The sequence below is a fragment of the Lissotriton helveticus genome, chromosome 10, assembly GCF_964261635.1.
Source record: "Lissotriton helveticus chromosome 10, aLisHel1.1, whole genome shotgun sequence".
In the NCBI taxonomy this organism is placed as follows: Eukaryota; Metazoa; Chordata; class Amphibia; order Caudata; family Salamandridae; genus Lissotriton; species Lissotriton helveticus.
Window position 1 is genome coordinate 255,069,579 of NC_136071.1, and position 23,262 is coordinate 255,092,840.

The 23,262-nt window shown below is 43.9% G+C and overlaps 1 protein-coding gene across 1 annotated transcript in view; it reads right to left on the reverse strand.

Moving 5' to 3' along the window:
• Window positions 1-23,262, reverse strand: part of OXSR1 (oxidative stress responsive kinase 1) — a 633,421-nt gene that overhangs the window by 220,848 nt on the left and 389,311 nt on the right. The window contains exons 8-9 of the mRNA XM_078665259.1: window positions 4,943-5,076; window positions 50-98 (exon numbers count right to left, since the gene is read on the reverse strand). Coding sequence (XP_078521385.1) covers window positions 50-98; window positions 4,943-5,076 — 183 coding nt within the window. The remainder of the gene's footprint in view (window positions 1-49; window positions 99-4,942; window positions 5,077-23,262) is intronic.

The window sequence follows — 23,262 nt, forward strand, 5'->3', positions numbered from 1 at the left end:
AATTAACTGAGAAGTATTTTCTCAAAAAACTCTAACATCACAGTCTTACCTTTGCTTTTTGGAAGAATTTGTGTTTCAAAAGTTCTGCTGCGGTTGGCCTGAAGAGGGAGAAATGTTTGTTACTGGCTATAATCAGCAAACAATCTAGTCTAGCATATTACTCTGGATTACGAAATGACAATCAGGGGTGCTCCAAGATTACCACTTCAACAGACCTATTAGTATCACGACAAAAGCACAAATAATTGAGTTCTAACAAAAAGCTCAATGTCTAAAACCCATCAAACATTAGAAGACAACCAATGAACATACAATTAACATCCCTGGCCAGTAAATGTAAACCTTGATAGAGCAGCCAGCCGCATAAAGTTTTATTTAACAAGAATGTAGCCCAGTAAGTGGTTGTAGATACAAATAGCACATTTAAGCTAGATAATGGAGAAAAAATGAAACAAGCATTGGCAAAGCCATCAGGTCTCGGCAATGGCCAAGCTCTGAACTTTTGGCGTTGTCAATGTGGATGTTTTTAAGCCATATGTTTGTGAGGTTGTGGATGTGTCATGTGTGTCTGTGTAAAAGTGTGTGTGTGTGTGTTATTACTTTCGAGGGGGTGCCTGTAGCTGTGTATTATAGGTGCATGGTTTTGTGTGTTTACAAACACGCACATGGTTGTGTGATACAGCAGTACTAGTGCACGATTGGGTATCATTGGGCTGCCTATACATGTGTTTTGTGTGCGTTTACACATGCTCGTGTGATGTGCACATGTGTGTATTTATTGTGGGGAGGATGAACTAAATATGCAAGCCCAGAAAGGAAGTCACCAAGAGTCGTCCAAGGAGTCGATCAATACGGTGGGCAGCACAGGGTCCCCATTTCTCCGAAACTGTGTGGCGTAATTACCATGCATTATTTTAAAAATCAGGGACCACACAACAGCTGGAATTACTGAGCTCTCTGGTTACGACAGATGAGATTATGAGGAGAAATTGCATAAATCAATGAGGATATGTAAAGCGCGGCTGCATAACCTGTGAGGGTCTTCAGGCACTGGGGGGACCATGCTCATGCTGCCTGTAGTCCTATTAGTTGAACATTCAGGTATTGAAGTCCTTCCTTAACTGCTGGAGCAATGGTGAGGCTCTGAGGTGCAGCAGGGGTGGTTGTTCCAGGCCTTAGTCGCCAGGTGGGAGAAGGAGCAGCTTCTACTCTTCATCTGGCAGATGTGTAGGATGGCTGCTAGGGAGAGGGATTCGGAGAGTTTCCTGGTAGGTTGGTGGAAATTCATATGATTGTTGAGGTACACAGGTCCTTCGTGGAGTAGTGCCTTGTAGGTGTGGGTGAGGGTGAGCAATTTCAACTGGCATCTCTTTGCGACAGGTAGCCAGTGGAGTTTCCTGAGATGAGGGGTGATGTGTGTCCGTCTAGGGAGGTCAAGGATTTGTCTGGCTGCTCTGTTCTGAGTTGTCTGGATTTTGGTCATGAGTTGGGCAGTAATTTCAACATAGAGGGAGTTGTCAGTCTAATCTGCCGGTGACGAGTGATTGTGTGAGTGTTCTTCTGATGCTGAGAGGAAGCCATCAGAATACTTGCCAGAGCATGCGGAGGGTGAGAAAGCAAACTGAAAAGATGGCACTGACCTGCTTCTACATGGATAGCTAGCTGTCGAGGATGATGCCAAGGTTGCGGGTGTACGTGGTGGGTTTTGGGCCCAGCTCAGGTGGCCACCATTTGTTCCAGAGGGTGTCCTTGACTTTCCCGAAGATGAGTGCTTCTGTTTTGTCGGTGTTGAACCCGAGACAATAGTTGTTCATCCAGACAGCCACGTCTCTCATGCATCTTTGGAACTTGTCCTTGGTGGTCGTTGGTCAGGCAGAGGATGAGTTGGGTGTCGTCAGCGTAGGAGATGATGTTGAGTCCGTGGCTCTTGACTAGGTCTGCCAGGGGTGTCATGTATATGTTGAAGAGGGTAAGAATACCCAGTACTGAGCTTTGATCTGTCAGAAAAAAATTGCGAAATGGCAGCGCTAAGCCAAATTCTCAAGTACCCTACGTATCGACAAGAGCAGTTTTCATTTTAAGAGAATCTGCTAATTTCTTCCAATAATATTCAAGTCTCTACAGTGACTTCTGAAAATTAAGTTTCTCTTAACACTGTCATCTAAAGTTTCTGAAGTTGCCAGGTTGAGTTCATTGTGTGGGCATTGAAGTACAGGAATGCAGGCTGCACCCACCTTTAATGATAACGGGGGCGGAGATCCCTGGTGAAGTGAGAGGGTGCCATTTCTTTATGGTGTGCAGGGGCGAGCTGCTCATCTTGATCCAGTTTTCAATATCCATGCCCCAGCAGCGATCAAGGATCCCTAGTCTTCTCTCTTGCAGCTATAGGCTACTTTCTGGTCAGCATCAGGTCATTAGCACCACAGAGTAAAGGTGAAGCATCAGAAACGCACCCAAGTCATCAGATACCTTCAATACAGAAACATCTGCTGTAAACAACTTCCTTTATTGCAGATGTAAGGCAGCTCTTGATTGCAGAAGAAAAGTGGCATTAATTGGAAGCTGTAAGCTGTGTGTCTATTGCTACTTTATTCATTTACACTATCATTTATTTGTTTTGCTTGTGCCAGTGTATGAGCCAGGTTTAATATGCAGAACTTGCTGCAAGACGAGTCTAAATGTGAGAACAAAACTAATTAAGATTTTTTTTTAATACAGAATAAATGAGCATTGTGATTTCTTTTTAATTTTTATTGTACAATTAAGAAATGTGTGCAAAGGCTAAAATGCATATGCTGTAAACCTATGACCATGGAGTCAGTTAGTCAATTTAAAAAACAAAATGCAAGACTCCAGTAATGCTATTCAACTGCCATGTTTCCCGCATGGAGATAAACGATGGCCGATGAGAGGGTCCTACTCTGTAAACAAGCACGGATGGCGGGGAGGAGTGTTAGCAACGCAAAGAATATACCCTGAACATAAGTGTACTGTACACATTTTTTGCACAAACTCTAATATGATGTTAAAATAAGTTGTAGGTTGGTATGTTGTTAGGCAAAAAAAGCATCTGCCACTGAGAATGGTGCGAGGAAAAACAGGAGCACCTGTGAAAAGCGCTCTTAAACAAATAAATAAAAAGTACCCAAAAATGCCCTAAAATGGTCAATGTATATTTTTTAGGTGTAATTGGTCCATGCTCTCAGGGAGGGCTAAACACAGAAAGAGGCATGTTGCATGCATGCCATGGACAAATGGGGAGAGCGATGATGGAGCCAGCAAATCAGAAGCCTCTGGGTGGGCTAAAGCCCACAAAGTAGATACAACATATCCTTTTTCAAGACAGCGCATGCACCGTCTAGAGCCAAGAGCTAAAAACAAAAGTTTGAAGAGCAATAGCTGAAATGTGTTAGCATGTTTAAGATGTAAGGTAAATAACTAAATATTCAGACAACCTGGTGCCAACCCCCCAGCGGGCATCTGGATTCTAAACTGGGACATATCATACAGGTGAAGTTGTAACAACTGACACATCCACTCAAGAACATGAGGGTGTTATGGAATGTTTATGTGTTGCTGTCTCCGGTGTAGGTAGTTTTCAAAATTCTGAGAGAGATGCTCTGGTAATTAGCCAAAACTGGAGTAAAGGCTGAGGATGGAAGATGGGACTTCTCCTGGTTGAGGACTATCCTATACTCTAGACCAGTGTTCTCCGAAGTCGGTCCTGGAGGGACTGATCTATGCCAGATTTTTTTTTAACATTACCCCATTTAGATAAATGGAGTCATCTTAAAAATCTGGCATGGATCTGGCACTCCAGGACAGACTTTGGAAAACCCTGCTCTAAACTTGCAGTATGGGACAGATGTATGTATAATAGCTGATCTGAAGTGTTTGCACAGCACCTGCAATGAGATTCAACAATTTTTGGTGCTGTGACTGACTGTGCTAATCTTGTAGAGCACTCACTAATAGACCATTCATGAGGGCATCATTGTGAATGAAATGATGGAAGCCTGCAAGAAGCACCTGAACTCGGGCGGGCAAAGGGCCAGTACTGCAGCCTTACTGGGATAGAGGCAGTTATATTGAAAATATGTTTTTCAATTCTTACCACTGGATTTGGAATAAAACTGACTTGCAGCATATGGCTAGACTCTGTCCACAGTGACATAATGGGTGAACAACAATGGAATGGAACACACCCATGAGTGACTTATTGCCATCTTATTTGTTTTGGAACACGTTCCACTACATACACATTTTAATTATATATCCAGAAACAAATAGACCCTGTTGGTATCCTATAGTCTTTCATTTATCTTATCTGCACCAACAAAACTCGTTACCAGAAAGTCTAATTTAAAAGGAAGACTTGGACTTCATCAGCATATAGCACGGGGTAAGAAGTTGCTTCCTGTGGCTTGTTCTTTGGTACCCTTGTCACTCCTATTGCTCCTCCTGGCCCTCAGTCATGAAGGTGGAGGCAAGAAGCAACCAAATCTGAGAACACTGTTTACTTTCTATAGTTTACATTCTTAGCCTTATTCCCTAGACCCGTAGAAGTGATTCTAAACTATTGAGGAGCTCAGGGTACAACAAGGGATAAGAACAGTGATGTCATTAGGGGGCCACTTATTGCATGAGGTCACACCTCCTAACAATGCAATTTTAGTGATTCGAAGAACGCAGCAGAAGGACTTTTATCCCATCATCATCGTAGGAGGGATCATTTAAAAATGGCAGCATGAAATGACTGAGAATCGTTTTTACAGTGTTTATGTACAGTAGGTAACAGGGTACCGGACACATGTAACAGTTATGTTAGAACAGCAGTTCGCACTTTGCTTAGCAGCAAATTACATCAAAATATAAATTAAGGACATCATTACCAAGTGCTGGATCCTTAATCATTTAGCTATCTTTTGCTAACAGTTCTTACCTTTTCTCTGGGTCTTTTTGAAGGCATGAAGAAATCATCTTTCGAATCGATTTTCCATACTTTTTTAACATTTCCTTATCTTGCACACCAGTATCCAGTGACGGAGGATCGTTTTGTAGCGTTAACATTAAAACCTAAAAAAAAAAAAAAGTAAAAATATCAGTTTGAAATCTTTAATAGAATCTAGACTATGACAGCCAATATGTTATTGTGTGCCAACTGTGAAACAGAACATTAAATGCCATTGAGCTATCTTTTGTTTAATAATACAGTAGTCTGTCAAATTTCATTTAAATTATTCTTAGCTTTAAATAATACGCCCAAAAAAAATCTATTACCGAAAAAGGGTGGTGAGGGTAAGGAGGACGGTGAGGGTAAGGAGGACGGTGAAGGTAAGGAAGACTATGAGAGTGGGGAGGAGGAGAAGGTGTTAAGGGTGAAGAGTGATGGGGATGGTGGCAGGAAATTCAGGTAACTTTTCTTATTTTCAAGTAGGTTAGTGGTTTGGTGAACACAGAAATAAATTAGTCTTTCTTCCACCAACACGTCTCAAACATGGCTGCGCTAACAGCAGTCTTGAGATAGACTCTACAACTGTCAGTTAATTTTAATAACAAGAGCTAGGTATCTAAATAACTTATCTCTGCAACCAAAGTTTGGCAGCAAAGTGTGGTAGCGCGCATATGGCAAATTAATTGAGCAAGTACAGAAAGTTGGTGACGGATATAGGCCTGGTCTTCATTACTGGATAGGCTCAACATGGTGAATCAACAGTAGTACAGTGGGGGGGATACCATCTTAATTTTTATAATCGGGTCAATACTGAGCCAAACCAGGCTTTCAATATATGACGTGTGTATCAGATTCCGTTGAAAGCTACATACACAATTAATTTCCATCATTCTGGAAAACGTTGGAAAGCGATTTTAAACCATTCAACCACTCTGCTCAATTGACTTCAAAGGCATAATACTCTTCAACGTTCCAAAAAGATCCTTTACAATCTGAGGTTTAAAACACAACTGACTATTGTAAACACAGCTGAAGTGACATTCCTAGCTACATACGCAAATCTCGTCGCTGGGTTTAAATTGCTTATTGGAGACAACAAACGCCAAAACAAAGCCATGCCATGGCCTTTTAAAATATTAAATATTTTAACCCTTTTTCTCTTTTTGTGTGGTGCTTTTTTTTATACTTAAACTCTTTATGCTCTAAAGCAAGAATGTAACAAAACTATTGATTGGCCAGGGACAGTCATTATTGCTAATACAGCCTCTCAAACAACATATCATTTTATATTTGTTCGTAGTTTGCAGCAGTAAATCATAATATCACGACAGAATCAACTCTTCTTTGTTGGTAAAAATAATCTTCTCTGTAAACACCTGTGCAAACTGAGATTAATGAGGTTAGAGGATTGCTGGAGCCAATCTTTGAGTCTTTCAGAAATCTCAACTACGGTGGACTCAAGAGGGAGTAGAGAGTCCAGCACTTCCACCTCATTGGCTTCAGTTCAAGTTGTTTCAGTTTAGGTGGGTACACTAGTAAACATACACCGTGGTTGAGGTCTTTGGCCATGTAAAGATCGCTTACTGCTATTAAAAGTTCAAGGGGACTCTCAACCTAATGACAGGAATGATTCAAGCATATATAATAAATTCACTGAAAAAACCATAGGATTCAGGGGCGTTCTAGTTAGTTGGACATTTCACTCGTACAAAACCATTGAAATTACCCCGTTATAGTTAGTTCAGCTAACTATAACTTGCACGCCCGCAATGAGCTGCTGATGACGTCACATATTACATCACTCATGACATGGTCCAGCAAGGACCACCCCACGGCGATCATTTTCACATTAAAGAGCCACTTACAATGATGAAACATAAAAAAAAAACAATGAAAGTGTTTCACACTTTCAAAATAGGCAAGCTCAATATTGTTCTTTCCCATCCGCATAACAGTTAAACTTTTTTTAAAGAGGAGCAGCAGCAGACTTATTTACATTTGAACAAAGAGATAGAATTCGTATTCGCTGACGGGGCTGAACCATAGGGAGGTTAAGGCACTTTTCTACTGAATTGGATTGTTTCCATTCATATGAAAAAGGCCATTCCCTTTTTGGTCTTTAAGTCATGTTGAATTTGGACTAACATCCAGGAGGATGGAGTGGGAACTTAAATGATCACTTAGGGCATGGAAAGGGCTAAGAAAGTCTGAATGAGATTTCATTCTTCACGCAAAATGGCCCATAAGAAGTTATTAGATTTAAGGATAGAGGCGAACTGGATCGCATAATTGTGTACCGCTTGGAGATGATTCTCAGGATCACTGAATGACGACTGCCTACCTCTTTCTGGTTTGTCAGACATTTCTTGTAATTCATCCTGTATGCAGGAGTGGACTTGACCGCTCCAAGGAGATAAAATGAATCCATAAGGGAGTCCCCCCTGGCTTCCACCTTTCCTTACGTAGGCGAATAGCACTGGAATTAATTATCAACTGAATTTAAATGGCAAATGTCACTTTAGTGGGTCTGTGTGCTCTACAGTTGTAACCTTTCCAGATGAGGGAACAACAATGTACAATAAGGCTTGGAGCCAGCCTTTCTCCTATTAGGTGACAGGACAGAAGTTTAAGGCAGTGGAGTATAAATCCTCCCCCACACCACCTTCTAGGTATGACTTACTCTCATGCATATATTCTGGAGAATATTCTGGCTCGCCTCCCTCATAAGACTTAGGTCAAAATGGACTTGAGAAGTGACTGATGATCAGTGAGAATATGAAATGAGAATCGGTATGAGCCAGGTGGAGGCCGATTCTCCTCTTGCGTAAACATTTGATTTCTTTGTTGACAACTATGGTTATATTTCCAGAATTCATCAGCCTAAGTGCCACATTGTCAACCACAGTCCTGATCGAAGCTGCAATTGTGCCCAACAGCACATGCAGTTTAGCAGAAGTACTCACTGGATCACACACTGCATACTTTAAGCAAGCTGCTACAGTTGTTTGCAGCGTCAACACCAAGTCCGTACTTCACAAAAGGCAAATTCACATGAATCCCTTGAGACAAATCTAGCCTGGCATCGGGCACTACTGTATGCAGCCAGAAGCAAATGACTGAGTTAACACTGAAGTGCAGAAGAGACCTGAAAATCCTTGACGGCATAACACAAGTACAAGAGATGGGTAGTAGGGCACCATAACGTGTATACAGTGTGTTAAGGCAGAGTGAAACACAATGTAGTGCAGAGTAAGGAAAAATAGCAAAAGATATCTGCATTCCTAACTGAGTGCTGCTGCCAAACCCTCTAGGACCTCTTTTTGGCCCAAACATTAAAAAAGAAAATTAATCTCCTTTCAAGGAAACGCTATGAGCAGTGGTTCATAACCAGGTCGAGGAAGCCTACTCAGTGACTGCTTAGAAAATTAGATAATAACAGCTGAATAAAGAGTATATAAATAAAGAAGCAAAATGTACAACTGAACCATTTAAAATGTTCTCTAAATGTGAAGGAATTTGAAATTAGAGGCTAAAATGTAAGTTTGTGACATCAGATTAATTATTGGGAGCAACGCAAGTGCAAAAAACACAATTTAGTATAGGCAATGAATGTCCTCAAATTAATTTGGAAGAGCATCAAACTATCGATCAAAATTAAGATGGTGACTATGGTATAACTGTTTGTGAATTACATAAAAATCTATTTAATCCTTTGTGTATTTGTCTGATTAATGCATGTTACTGTATTTTTTGTGAATTGTTGTGTGGTTCAAATCAAACATGCCAAAGCTGGGGCTCCTGGCTTCCAGTAATGACTCAGTGGGGGGTCCCTCAATTCCATTTATGGTTTAGTGGGGGGGTCCCCGGGTTCTAGTAATGATTATGCGAGGTCCTCAGAAGTGAAAAGGTTAGGGACTATAAGCTTAGCGCATAGAACCACAAGATGCACCAATCACGTCATCCTCTTCCAGGCAGCTGTGCCCCATGAAGTGGCCTAGTTGGTCCGTTCTGTTGTGCTGCAATGACACACCACTGCACACTCACCCATCTCCAGGAATCATAACAGAAACGTGCATGCATGATAGCAACACAGCAGACAGCCAGTAGTTGGCAGCAGGAAACACTATTGAGAATAGCAAATGCATGCAATGACGCATGCCAAGAGTGAGCACAACCATAAACAGATGTAAAGTTCAGAACTATGCGTTTCCTAACACATTTATTTTTAATTGAACAGAGCTTTCTTGTTCCATTCAAAGCTACATTCTCTCTCAGCCACAGGTGTGAAATACCTTTCCATATGTATAGTGACACAAATTTTATTGCAGCTATTCTTTCAACAGTATTATTTCTACTTACTTACCTTTCCCTATATTTACGTTAGGTTTTTTGGGAAATCGCCATCTTTTATGTACTGTACCCCCCGATTGCTGCCTTAACTGATTTTATGGGCCACATAATTCTGTGCTCTTTACCCATACTAACCAGTCGTAAAGTGACTATACTACCCCTTTCAATGGGATGAAAATAGCCTACATATAATTGGCATATTTAAATTACCTATAAGACCTTAGTTCACGGTCTGTAAGTTAAATGTCACAGGCAGACTGCTGCACTCATTGTGACCGCCACTACACTGGCCGTTTGAACATGACCGCAGGCCTAGCCCTCTGTAGCTTGGCTGTACAGTTCTTAAACCTGCAAATACGACATGTCAAAATAACCTGTTTGACAGCATAAAGCCACCTTTCAAACATTAATAAGTCACGGTAAGTGGCCTTACTGCCTGTAAGGCATGGTGCAGGATATTTAAAAGTTGGTGTCTAAAATGTACTTACAGGGAAAACAACCCAAAAGCGTTTATCAATGTAGCACGGTTAGCTGTTCTACAGGAAAGCATTGGGATACAATATTACATTTAATAATGTTATCTCGGGCTAGGAAACTAAAATAATCATTTTTGGACTTTTTAGTACAAACCCAATTCACTGCAAAGTCAGACTTAATAAATATTTTGGAAAAGGTAATTTCAGAAGGTTACCTTTATGGTCCCTAAAGCCTCTGGAGACCCATTTGCATGAGCTCCAACTGTAATCTGGCAGCTGAATAGCCCTCTTGATGGTGTGAGCTTGCTCCCAGAGCTGGGACAAGAGCTACAAGAGGCTGCTTCAGAAACTGCCCAGCTGACCAATTCCAATTAAGACTTCCCAGTGGCCTGCTACTGGCCTCTGCTGGAGAGAGTTTCAATCCCCAAGTGCTGTCCCTAAGGTCCTGGACCCTCAGCGGGTGTCAAAGTGTACTTCTCCTGACTTTTTCCGAAACCTGGTATTTAGAAACGTTTTGCTACAACAACCTCCAGAGGACCTAGACCAAGCTGATCCGAAAGTATGCTGATGCTAGGCCAAGGATTCAGGTTACTCGGGCGGTGAGGGAACTTCTCGGGGAACGAAATTTAGATATCTCCTGCTCGGAGTGGTGTCGCAAAAAATCAGTAGCTTCACTGAGGCCTAGTCCAGTGGCTACCCGACTATTTGGAGCCCTCTTCGGCCACAGCTTGCCGCCTTGTTTTAATGAGGGCTTTTGACTTTCATTTCAGACACTAAGGGCCCCATTCCGATCTCGTTCGGAAAGCATTCCGACCGAATCATTTCCGAAATGCTTTCCGTACGACTCTGATTAGGGGAGTCTGACCGACCGAGTACGATGCATCCGGATGCTTCCACATACGATTCTGTCAGACTCCCATTGAATTCAATGGGAGCACATGTCCTGATCGAGAACACACGCTCCCTTTGAAGAAAGGGGTGGCTGGGAAAAATCGTGCACCCTGTGGCGGGCACCCCATGGTGCTTGCCACACTGTGCATGGTTGGGAAGAGGGGACCTATGGGTTCCCCCACTGGCCCGATTTGGAGGGCCCTGGGTGAAAGTGTGCCTGCTAAGGGATGCCAAAGACATATTCTGACAGGCATTTAATTCAGTGCAAAAACGGCATCGGAAAGGCTGTCCAAAGCGGTCACCGTACTCGCTTGCTCGGAAACAGAGTCCATAGAGCTGTACGAATCAGCTTCGGAAAGCCTCGACCTGTCTGAATGCCTTTAGGAACAGAGTCAGACAGGCCTACCAGTTTCCAGGCATCGTACTTGGTCGATCGGAAGTGCGTCCGAATCGGTCGGAAACAAGGGCTCCAGATCGGATTCAGAAAACCCAAAACAGATTCGGAGCCCTTCCAAACGACATCGGAATCGACCCCAAGTCTGGAAGGAAAAACCTCTGACTGTTGAACCTGGTTTCTTTATCTTACATGCGCTCCATTACCAACAGCATTAACTTGCACCTAGGAGACGACGATGGTTGGGGCTTAACACTTTTTGGAGCTATTTTGAACCTTTACCTTTAAAAATTTATAACCCTAGTTTCCCCAACTGGATTTATGTCATTTTGGTGGAATTTTATTTATTTCAATTTACTCTATTATTGTAAACTGGTTTGCTCTTTTTCTTGTATTGTGTTTTGCCTTTATTACTATTTTGCACTCCAAGTTGAGCCGGTCTGCTCTGTGCCATAGCTACCCAGGAGCTGAGCTTGTGTTTATTTAGTGACTTTAGAGCTTTGCCCTGAGAAGGTCTCTGTTTATTAATTGAGGTGGATACTTACCCTCTTCAACTAATGCCCCAATTTCAAAGCTAGCAATCTTTTAACTAACACATTCCTGCATAAAACTCATGATATTGCTAAATTGGTTATCTTCTCTTTCTGCGATAGCTGCAAGCAACTACTTAAGCAGTTTCAGCCAATGGGAAAGTTGCACCAGGTAGTTATTGCCAAGGCTGTAGTCAGAGTGTGTTAGTGGTAACCAAGGGCCCTATTGCACTCCAATCAATATCTACCTATGATTGCCCAATGCCCTTGCCTAATATTGTTATTGTAAATCAGAACCTTAACACTGGAGGGTGAAATACGCTAACTTATTTGGTAGATTGTGTGTGGATCATGATTCTAATTATGTGGAAGGTTACATGAAGCATACTTGTTAGATTTTGATTGAGATATGGCACCAGCATTTTTGACCCAATTAAATAGACTGAATGAGACCCTAGTTCAAAGAATAAAAAAAGAAATAGATAGAATGATAACACATTTTAGTTGCAATATAAAATATTTATTGGTGATGCCATTCTAGTTTTAGGAACTATGGTGATTTCATCCTGTGAAAAGTGCAGATTCTCTTTTGGGATCTGTTTAAACCTTCTTTGAGCAAAAGCGGTTTATCTTGTGATTGTCTCATGGAAATAGAATTAGTGCTCCTAAAGCCAAAATGAGAACACGTTCGATGAATTCTCAAACATATTCCAAATTGAGGTGAGGAAAAAAGCCTGACAATGTAGAGTGAAGCACCAACATCCAACAACAGCAGTCTGCCAGCTGATTCCCCAGTGCTCTACTGTACCTTTAACACAGATTTCTAATGAACAGCTACATAGTTAACAATTCTATAGTCCCAACAAATGTGAGGCACATCTGAATACCATGTTTCTGCTGTAGAGGTGGAACAAAAAAAAGCAAAATGAGGAATTTAATGTTGTAGTGGAAATAAACGTTTGTGCTTTAGAGATCTAAAATAAACACTCCCAACAGCAGTCTGATAGCTCATTCATCAGAGTTTTCTACTCTAGCTTCAGCACAGAGTTGCAATTAATAATTAAAATGCTAACATTCTGTATTAATCACAAAAGAGAGGCACTCATTGGTGCCACCTACCTGGAATAGGAACTATTGAATTTGAAGCCCAAAGTAAATGATCTTTAAGGGCTTAATGCATACATGAAATGAAAGCTTTACTTATTTGTAATAGTTTGCAGCATGAAGGGAAGCAGGTGTTTTTAGACATTTAATGCATAATACATTGTTAAAGATTTGAAAATAGTGAGAGATTTGTACCTATGTCCGGCATCCCATTTCTACATGTTTCATAGCGTTATCAATGTTATCTGGTTGCTTAATACCCCCTTAACGCCTTAACGCCTTGCGTGCATCGGACTGCCAGGTCCGTCCGATGTCATGATGGGTGTTCACCTCAGTCTCCCGATAAAAATGATATCTCACTTCTGTGGGTGTCCAATGCAGAATCATCTAAAAAATATTTGTAAAAATGTATAGCGCTTAGAGTTCGCTGTACTATCCACTTGATCCCTATGTTTTTGGCCATTCCCAGTGGCAAGCCCTTGCCCCCCCCAAACACGTGAGGTATCCATTTACTTGGGAGATTGAGGGGAATGCTGTGTGGTAGGACATTTGTGCCAGCACGGTGATCCCACACACAAATGTGAGGAAAATGGGATTTTTTTTTCCAGCTAGATTTGGACTTAGGATTCTGGGTAGAAAAACGTTGGGGGATTCACGCAAGCCATACCTCCCTGAACTTCCCCAGGTGTCAAATTTTCAAAAATGTCTGGGTTTGGTAGGTTTGCCTAGATGGCCGCCGAGCCAGAGGCCAAAAACCTAGGTGGACCCCCCTCCTTGCAAAACCAGGTTGTTTTGTTATTGGTAATCTTGATGTCTCCACAATACGTTTTGGGCCCTTGCCTGTCGCAGGCACTTGGCCCTCCCACACAAGTGAAGTACCATTTTTATCGGGAGACTTTTGGGAATGCGGGGTGCATGTTAGTTTGTTGATCCACACAGATTCCAAAGTATGAGGTTTGCAAGGAATTCCCGGTAACTGAACCTGGTGAGAGTCACACAAGTCACCCCATCCTGGATTCCCCTGGGTGTCTGTTTTCCAAAAATGTATAGGTTTGCTCGCTTTCCCTAGGTGCCAGCTGAGCTCGGCTTCCAAATTCCCAGCCAGGAACTTTGCAACAAAAAAAAAGGGTCAGTTTTCACTGGAAAAATGTGCTGTGTCCACGTTGCGGGCCATTTCCTGTCGCCGGCACTAGGCCTACCCACACAAGTGAGGTACCATTTTTATCAGGAGACTTTGGGGAATGCTGGGTGGATGGAAGTTTGTGGATCCACAGAGATTCCACAACTTTCCGTCACAGAAATGTGAGGAAAGTGTGTTTCTTTGACAAAGTTTGAGGTTTGCAAGGGATCTGGGTAAGAGAACCTGGTGAGAGCCACACAAGTCACACCATCCAGGAGTCCCTGGGTGTCTGGCTTTAAAACATGTATAGGTTTGCTAGGCTTTTCTAGGTGCTGACTGAGCTAGGGTTCAAAATCCACAGCTAGGGACTTTGCACAAAAAAAAGGGTTAGTTTTCACTGAAAAATGTGATTTGTACATGTTGCGTTGTGGGCAGTTTCCTGTCACAGGCACTAGGCCTACCCACACAAGTGAGGTACCATTTTTATCGGAAGACTTTGAGGAATGTTGGGTGTGTGGAATTTTGTGGAACCACGCAGATTCCAGAAGTTTCCGTCACAGAAATGTGACGAAAGTGTTTTTTTTGTTGTTTTTTTTTACACAAAGTTTGAGGTTTGCAAGTGATTCTGGGTGACAGAGCCCGGGGAGAGCCACACAAGTCACCCAATCCTGGATTCCCCTGGGTGTCTAGTTTGTGTGTCCACGTTGCATTTTGGGCTGTTTCCTGTTGTGGGCATTAGACCTACCAGCACAGGTGAGGTAGAATTTTTTTTCAGGAGACTTAGGTGAACACCGAATAGTAGAACAAGTGTTATTGCCAATTGACTTTCTTTACATTTCTGCATTACAAATGTAAGACAATTTGTAAAAAAAAGTAATTTTGGAAAAGGACCTCTAATTCACATGCTTTTATTGGTACTCACAATTTCGGCGATGTGCAAATAACCACTGCTTGCAAACTCTATATTTTGTTCCCATTTCGAAAATATGTAGGTTTCCTTGGTACCTATTTTTCACTCTTTATATTGTACCAGAGGAATTGCTATATACCTGGTACAAAAGGAAAAACCATTGAAAGACACAGCTCAGTTATTGGCTCTGAGTTTCTTGGGTTCTTGGTGAGCCTACACATCCTATATATCTCCACAACCAGAAGAGTCCAGCAGATGTAAAATGTATATTGCTGTAAAAATCTGGCATACTTAGAAAAAGTTACAGGTGAAAATGTTGCCACAAATGGCTGTTTTTTCAACTCAATTCCAATATTTTCTGTTTTCAACTTTTTCTATAAAAAAGAAACTTGAAGGATCAACACAAATGACCCCTTGCTGAATTCAGGGTTTTGTTTAATTTTCAGAAATGTATAGCTTTCTGGGATCTATTATTGCTTTCTCAACCATTTCTAGAACTAACTGGAAGGAGGTTGAAAGCATAAAAAAATAGTATAAATAGGCTATGTCCCAGTAAAATGCCAAAACCGAGTAGAAAATGTTAGTTTTCTGTCAAATGTCTGCCTGTCGCTGAAATCCGAGAAGATGGTGATTTCAGCACCACAAACCCTTGGTCGAAGCCATTTGCAGGGGAAAAAAACACTTTCTTCTGCAGCACTTTTTTCCCATTAAAAAACCCCATTAGCTGTATTTTGGCTAATTTATGGGTCCCCTCCAGGGGAATTCACAAACCCTGTGGTACCTTTACAATCCTCAGGGTGTTGGGAAGAAAGGGCGCAAATTTGATGTGGATACCTTAGGTGGACAAAAAGTTACAGGGGCCTAAGCGCGAACTACCCCAAATAGTAAAAGAAAAAATAAAGGCTTCGCACGGGGGTTGGGAGGCATAGCAGCGAAGGGGTTAATTTCTACTTAATTTTAAAAACAGTAGTATTTTGGTAAACAACTTTTTTCATCTTTCATTTAAAATGCACTGAACTATATTTTTATAGGCACAGGAAGCTAACTGCAGGCTTATCTCATATTTAAAATTATTAGATTTGTGCTTCTATCGGGCAGTAAGATTCTGAGAGTTACTGTTAGGGAATGTCATTTTTCTTTTTTACTTCTCCCACGTTTTTCCCAATAGTTTTATTTTTCTGCATGAACGTGCCCAGACTTGAGGCCAACTGATTGTGTGGTAAATGTAACTAAATTATAAAAACACTTACAAATCTCAGTTTAATGTTTATTTAATGTCTCTCTGTAAATTACTACATTCAAAGGTGGGGAGAGGATGTAGCATTGCGGCTAGAGCAGTGGACCTGGGGAACCGGGTTAGTGTCTCTGCAACAACGCTCAACATACTGTGATTCTGGGCAAATCATTTAATCTCCCCGTTCCTAACAAAAGAATGAATGTGTTCATCTGTAACTAAACTGGTGCTCATGTAAAGAGCTCTGATAATACCCGATGTCTGAGGTCTAGTTCGCGCTATAGAAAAAAAAGAGGTAACAAACTTATTTTAAATTAAGTAACACTGTAAATCAGAAAGAACAAGGAGGCAAATATTTAAAGCACTCAAATTTGTCACGGACTACACAGATTTAACTAACCGGGAGCACATGAAATATATAATGCAAACATATGTTATGTTACTGTTATTCATTGTAGAGGCCCTATTTATTTATTTATATTAGCAGCCAGGGTCAAACTGGGACAGAAAATAGGCAGAGTACCAAAATAAAAGAGGCCCCCATTAGTGAAATATATTGCTAAAAAAGTGGCCTGAGTTTGCAAATTGAGGAAGTTTTGAACATGTAAATATATGGTGTATAAGTGTCTTGCAAGGTATGAAGGACTACAGGGATTGGAGCTTGCAGCAAGCAATGTTTAAGGCAATTTCAGGGAACTCAACAGTAAAAACCGGCCCACCAGACCATAAACTAGGCCCACAAACTGCCAAAAAACCTGTCCCAAGCACTGAGCTATAAGACCAGCCCATTGGGCATTGCCCGATTGTCCTATAAGCCAGTCCAGCCCTGGTAGCTGCAGAGATGGGAAACATTTTCATGTAAATCACGTACAGATTCAGTGAATGATTCTAAAGCGGTCTTTTTAGCAGCATGTTTCCAAAAGCAGATATTCCGTGCGTTAGGTGAACACTATGGATTAGTTACTTACCTGTAATCCTAGTTCTCTTTCAGGGGTATCCTCATCAAAGTCATAAGCATTAGAATATTCCCGCCCATGCGCGGGACCCCGGAAACAATATATTATATGTGCCCCACATATATATAGACATATATATATAAATATATATATATATATATAAAAATAAGCAATTGCAGCCAAATAAAACAACAGAGCTGTAATATGCTGTGAAGAATTTCCACCATACAGTGTATTTTGCATTAGAAACATGAGAAACAACACCAATGCTTGTTTAGAAACTGTTTTAATGCTTAAAAAACAGTAGAAATTCTCATAACACACTGTAAACATATACAGCTCCCAGGCTGCATTGCAAATCCCCAGTCTAAAAAGACTGAAAAGCTAACCTGTAGCTGAATGCACTAAAACTGACGCTGTGCCTTTAAGGCACCTCCGCCCCTAGCTTCCCATCATGCCTCAGGGGTTACAGTTAGGTCAGTTCTTCTTTTCGGAGACTGAAAACCAAACCATGGTAATAACAGGTTAAAAACATCTCCGATGTAATAAACAAAGTCCTTTGCCCGGGGAGGCGGGAGGGTTGCTTATGACTTTGATGAGGATACCCCTGGAAGAGAACTAGGATTACAGGTAAGTAACTAATCCTTCTCTTCCAGGGGATCCTCATCAATAGTCATAAGCATTAGAATAGAGTAGCGAGCCTCACCTCATCCCTGCGGGCAAAGGAATCAACAGATAACATTCATACCCGTAGGCCCAAGAATAGGCCTTACTCTACCCAAAAAGGTTTCTCAAGGAGGCTTGCCCTACTTGAGAATCCGCTCTGGAATCAGACTCTAGGCAATAATGCCTTGTAAAGGTATGGACTGATTTCCATGTCGCAGCCTTGCATATTTCTGACATAGGAATGTCATGCAAAAAAGCTATTGTGGCTGCCTTCCCTCTAGTGGAATGAGCTTTGGGTGATTGCAACAAAGGTTTGCCAGCCAGCTGGTATGCTAGTTTAATACAAGAGACAATCCATCTGGAGATGGATCTTTTGGCTGCTGCAAACCCGGTCCTCATTGCACCATAATTGACAAAGAGTTGGTCTGTCTTTCTGGTGTCCTTCGTTCTTTCTAGGTAAAACTTTAGCACCCGTTTAAGATCTAACGAGTGCAACGACCTCTCAGCTGGGGTCGATGGGTTAGGAAAGAAAGAAGGAAGGGTAATCGTTTGATTTATATGAAAATCCGATACCACCTTTGGAAGGAAAGATGGGTGAGCCCTCATTACTACTCTGTTGTGGTGAAACACAGTGTAAGGTTCCTTGGTGCAGAGTGCTTGTATCTCGCTAACCCTGCGCGCAGAGGTTATCGCCACCAAGAAGGCCGCCTTCCAAGTGAGATGCTGCAAGGAGGCCTTGTGTATAGGCTCAAACGGTGTAGACATCAGTCTGGAGAGAACCAGGTTCAACTCCCAGGGAGGAGAAGGATTTCTCACAGGTGGATAGACCTTCTTTAATCCCTGAAGGAAATCCTTCACTACTGGGACCTGAAAAAACGATGTTTGTGTAGGTGATTTTCTGTACGCTACTATGGCGGATAAATGAACCCTAATAGAAGCGTATTTCAACCCTGATGTCGCTAAGTATAGGAGGTATGGCAGGACTACCTCTTCTTGTCCTTTGGTGGGATCAAAGCCATGGTCCTTACACCAAATGAAAAATATTTTCCACTTGAACGCATAAGACGTCCTTGTGGAAGGTCTCTTTGCCTCTCTTAAAATATTCATACATTCCGGAGGCAGATTTAAGTGTCCATATTGCAAGACCTCAGGAGCCATGCAGTCAGGTTCAGCGACGGGAGATTGGGATGCAGGATCCTCCCGTCCATCTTGCTCAGCAGGTCTGGCCTGCACGGCAGACGTCTGTGTGGACACAGCGACAGATGTAACAGATCTGGATACCACCATTGTCGCGGCCAATCCGGAGCAATTAGGATCATGTCCATGCTCGATCTGATGAGCTTGGCCACCACCTTCGGAATCAGTGCCAGAGGGGGAAAAGCATAAGCGAACATTCCTGTCCACTCCAGCAGGAGAGCGTTCCCTTGCGTCCCTGGCCGGTGGAACCTGGACGCGAAGGCGTGGCATTTGGCGTTTTCGTCGTCCGCAAATAAGTCTATGTCTGGACGACCCCAGCAACGGAAGAGTTCTTCGACCACTTCGTCGTTTAGCACCCAGTCTGGCTGATCTTCGAAGTGCCTGCTGAGTGCGTCTGCTTTTGTGTTTAGCTCGCCTGGAAGGTGTACTGCCACCACCGACAGTCCCCGAGCCAGAAGCCAGTGCCAGATTGTCTGGGCCTCCAGAGACAGAGGGCGAGATCGAGTTCCTCCCTGCTTGTTCAGATAGAACATAGTTGTAGTGTTGTCCGTCTGAACCAGGACTTTGTCCGTTGTTATTGCTGGAAAGAACGCTTTGAGCGCCAGATGAACTGCTCGAAGCTCCAGCATGTTGATGTGGTATGTCTGAAGGTTGGTCGACCAGCGACCCTGAATCTGAAGATGATCCATGTGAGCACCCCAGCCTTCTAGAGATGCGTCCGTTACCACAGACAGCGAAGGAAGAGGTTGCTGAAAAGGGACTCCCTGCAGGACATTCCGAGGGCGAGTCCACCACTGTATTGAGGTCAGTGCTGCTTGAGACAGGATGATTCGATCCTCCCAATCTCCAGTCGCTTGGTCCCACTGATCCTCCACAGACTCTTGTAGAGGCCGCATCCTCAACCTGGCGTTCGGTATTAGGAAGATGCAGGACGCCATGGAGCCCAACAGAGACGCTACGTCTCGCACCTTTGGACGAGGAACCTGAAGTAACTTTTTGCATTTTTGTCCCATGGAAGATAGTCTCTCTTGCGAAGGAAACGCTCTTCCTAACTTTGTGTCTAGAACTGCTCCCAGATAGTGGATAGTTTGCGTGGGCTGCAGGATCGATTTTTCTGAGTTCACATGGAGGCCGAGCCTGTGTAGCTGTTGGAGACACAGGTGACAGTCTTTGGTGGCTTGACGAGGTGACGAACTCTTCAGGAGCCAGTCGTCTAGATATGGGTACACAAAGAGACCTTTTTTGTGTAGACACGCCGCTACCACTGCCATGCACTTGGTGAAGACCCTTGGTGCGGATTTGAGTCCGAAAGGAAGCACTTTGAACTGATAATGCTTGGATCCTACCAGGAACCTCAAGTACTTTCGATGACCTGGTGTAATAGGAATGTGGAAGTACGCGTCTTGTAAATCCACCGAACACATCCAATCTCCGATTTGTAGATGAGGACATATTTGGTGGAGTGCCAACATGCGAAACTTCTCTTTGACCACCACTTTGTTGAGGAGTCGAAGATCCAAAATCGGTCTGAATTTTCCTTCTTGGTCTTTTTTGGGGACAAGGAAATATCTTGAGTACACTCCTTTCCCCCTTTGGGATAGGGGTACCTCTTCGATTGCGTTTTTCTGTAAGAGGACGCTCACTTCCCTTTTGAGGAGCTCGAGTTGGTACGAGCGAGACTTTTTTGGAGGAGTCGGTTGTGGTTTCTTCCTGAAACGTAGCGCATATCCATTGCGCAGTATATTCAGCACCCACCGATCTTTCGTGATGCTGACCCACTCTGCCAGATGTTGTGCAGCACTTCCTCCCACTGGAGTGGGTAACGGTGTCAGAGGAAGCCACTGCTCAGGCCTTGCCTCCTCTAGGTGTGGTAGAGGACTGATGATGTCCGCCTCTACCTCTGCTCGACCTTCCACCTCTGTATTGTGGCTTTCCTTGTGGCTTGTTTTGAGACCATTGAGGGGTTTGAACCCTCTGTTGGCCTCCCCGGTTTTTGTTGGTCTTGAAGCGTCGTTTGAACGGTGCTTTCTGTTTTTCCAGACCTACTGCCTTTACTGTGTCTAACTCAGTCTTCATACGGGCCATTTCCTGATCGGCATGCTCCCCGAAGAGTGAAGATCCGGAAAAAGGCAGATTGAGGATGCGCTGCTGTGCATCTGGTTTGAGCCCAGTTAAACGCAGCCAAGAGGATCTCCTCGCACATATCCCATGTGAATAGTTATGTCCAGCTAGAAGGGCGTTATCTGCTGATGAACTAATCATTTGGTTTGCCACCAAACAGCCCTCCGTCACTGTCTCCTCAAAGTCCTTCTGGTCCTCCTTGGGCAATTTCCCTTTGAATCGTTCCATGGAGTCCCATAGGGCCCTATCGTACCTTCCCAGAAGGGCTGATGCACTAGAGACTTTCAGGGATGAAGCTGCTGTGCTGCATACCTTGCGTCCCCAAGAATCTTGCGTCTTGCTGTCTTTGTCAGGAGGAACTGACGAAGAAGGAGCGACTGTGTGATTCTTCTTAGCTGAGGCTACAATAACTGAGTCCGCCGCAGGCTCACCTTTAACAAAGATAGGATCTGAGTCGGCCGGCCTATATTTTTTCTGGATACGTGCCGGTACTGCCCTGATCGTTGCTGGCGTGAGGAAAACCTCTTTGATTGGGTCCATTATTCCTGGAACTAATGGGAGCAACGGCCGTGTATATGATTTGTGATGAAGGGTCTCAAAAATCACAGTAGTGGACACCTCTGGAGTGGTCATCTCTATATTCAGTTTGTGAGCACCCCTTTGCAAGACGTCCAGATATGTGTTGACGTCGTCAAGAGGGGAAGCTCTTGAGCGAGGGCTGTCTGCCAGCGTTGGAGAGTAATCCCTTTTAGAAGATCCAGGTGAAGATGGAGGGGAGGATGATGGAGTCCTTCTTCTCCTGTGGTGAAAATGCTCCTTCCTCACCGGTGATCTCCTAGGTCGTTCCTCCCTTCGAGGAGAACGTGATACCTTCTTATGTACTGGAGATCTCGATCTCTCAGTCCGTATCCCATTTCTCGGTGTTCGAGATCTGGGTTGCTCCCTCCTTGGCGATCGGGAGACCCTAGGGGTATGCGAACTGTCCGCTCCTCTCTCTCGTGAGCGTGATCGGTGAATGGCAGGACTCTGCCCATCTGCCTCTTCTGCTCGCTGAAGAGGGGACCTGTGGACTGGACTCAAGTACCTTTGAAGTCTCTCTGGTGCCTTAGAATCCTTCCAATTACTCAAAGGAGCATACCATCTTGGCGAGAGTCTTATATGTGAAGTGTACCCCCGCTGGGGACTCTTTTGTACCGGACTCCTGCTCCTAGAAGATGACCCCGTTGAACCCGAGGCACTTGAGGAGGAATGGAGTGAAGCAGATTGTGTCACTAGGACTGTCGAAGGCACCGAAGGAGATCTCCGTCTCACCGGTGTTGGAGGACGTCTCAAAAGCCTTTCCCTCGACGTCGAACGCCTCTGCGGCGTCGACGGGGTGACAACCTTCGGCGTTGAATGCTTCGACGTTGACCTGTGGTCCCTCGACGTCGATCGGCGATGATGTGCCGACGGCGGAGTCTTCTCCCTCGACGTCGAACGGCGTTGCCCTGCCGTCGACTAAGGTCTCGACGTCGAACGGCGTTGCCCTGCCGTCGACGGAGCTCTCGACGTCGACCGACGTTGATCTGTCGGCGACGGAGATGGCAATCTCGACCTGGCATGTGGCGACGGCGGAGGATCGGACATCCTCGACGTCGAGCGCCGACGTGCCTTCGATGATCCCTTCCTCGACGACGATCGTCCGAGGGGGCTCTTGCTCCTCGACGCCGAGCGCCTCCGTGGAGACGTCGGCGGAGGTGTCACACTCTTCGAAGCCTGTCGACGTCGAGACGACGGCGAGTGTGACCTGTCTCTCGACGCCGACCGTCGCCTGGTTGACGGCGGCGGAGTTGACTTATGTCCTGACGTCGATCTTCTCGTCGACGGCGATCTCGTGGCTTCTCTCGACGCCGATCGTCGCCTAGTTGACGACGGCGGAGTCTTCTTCGACGACGGCGAACTTCTTTTCGACGACGATTTCCTCATCGACGCCGATCTCGACGTCGACGGAGCTTTTTCTCTCGAAATGTCCATCAGATGTTGTTTTTTCAGCGCCGAGCCCGGTGCTGAGGTTGATGGACGCTCTGACTTGCCTTTGGAGGGAGTTCTGGGTCTCTTTGAACTCTTCCTCTCCGTAGATCTTCCTCTCATGGATCTCTGGGCCAGACCATAGAGCCTGTTCCTCTCTCTGTCTTTAAGAGTTCTGTCAGACAGATTTTTACAATGGGAACAGTCTTTAGGATCATGATCCTCTGGCAAGCATAAAATACAGACCTCATGAGAGTCCGTTTTTGCCTTCTTGTGGCCACAAGAAGGGCAATCATCAAATAATGAGGGCATCCTGACAGGAAAACCTCACAAAAAATTGACTGCTAAGCAG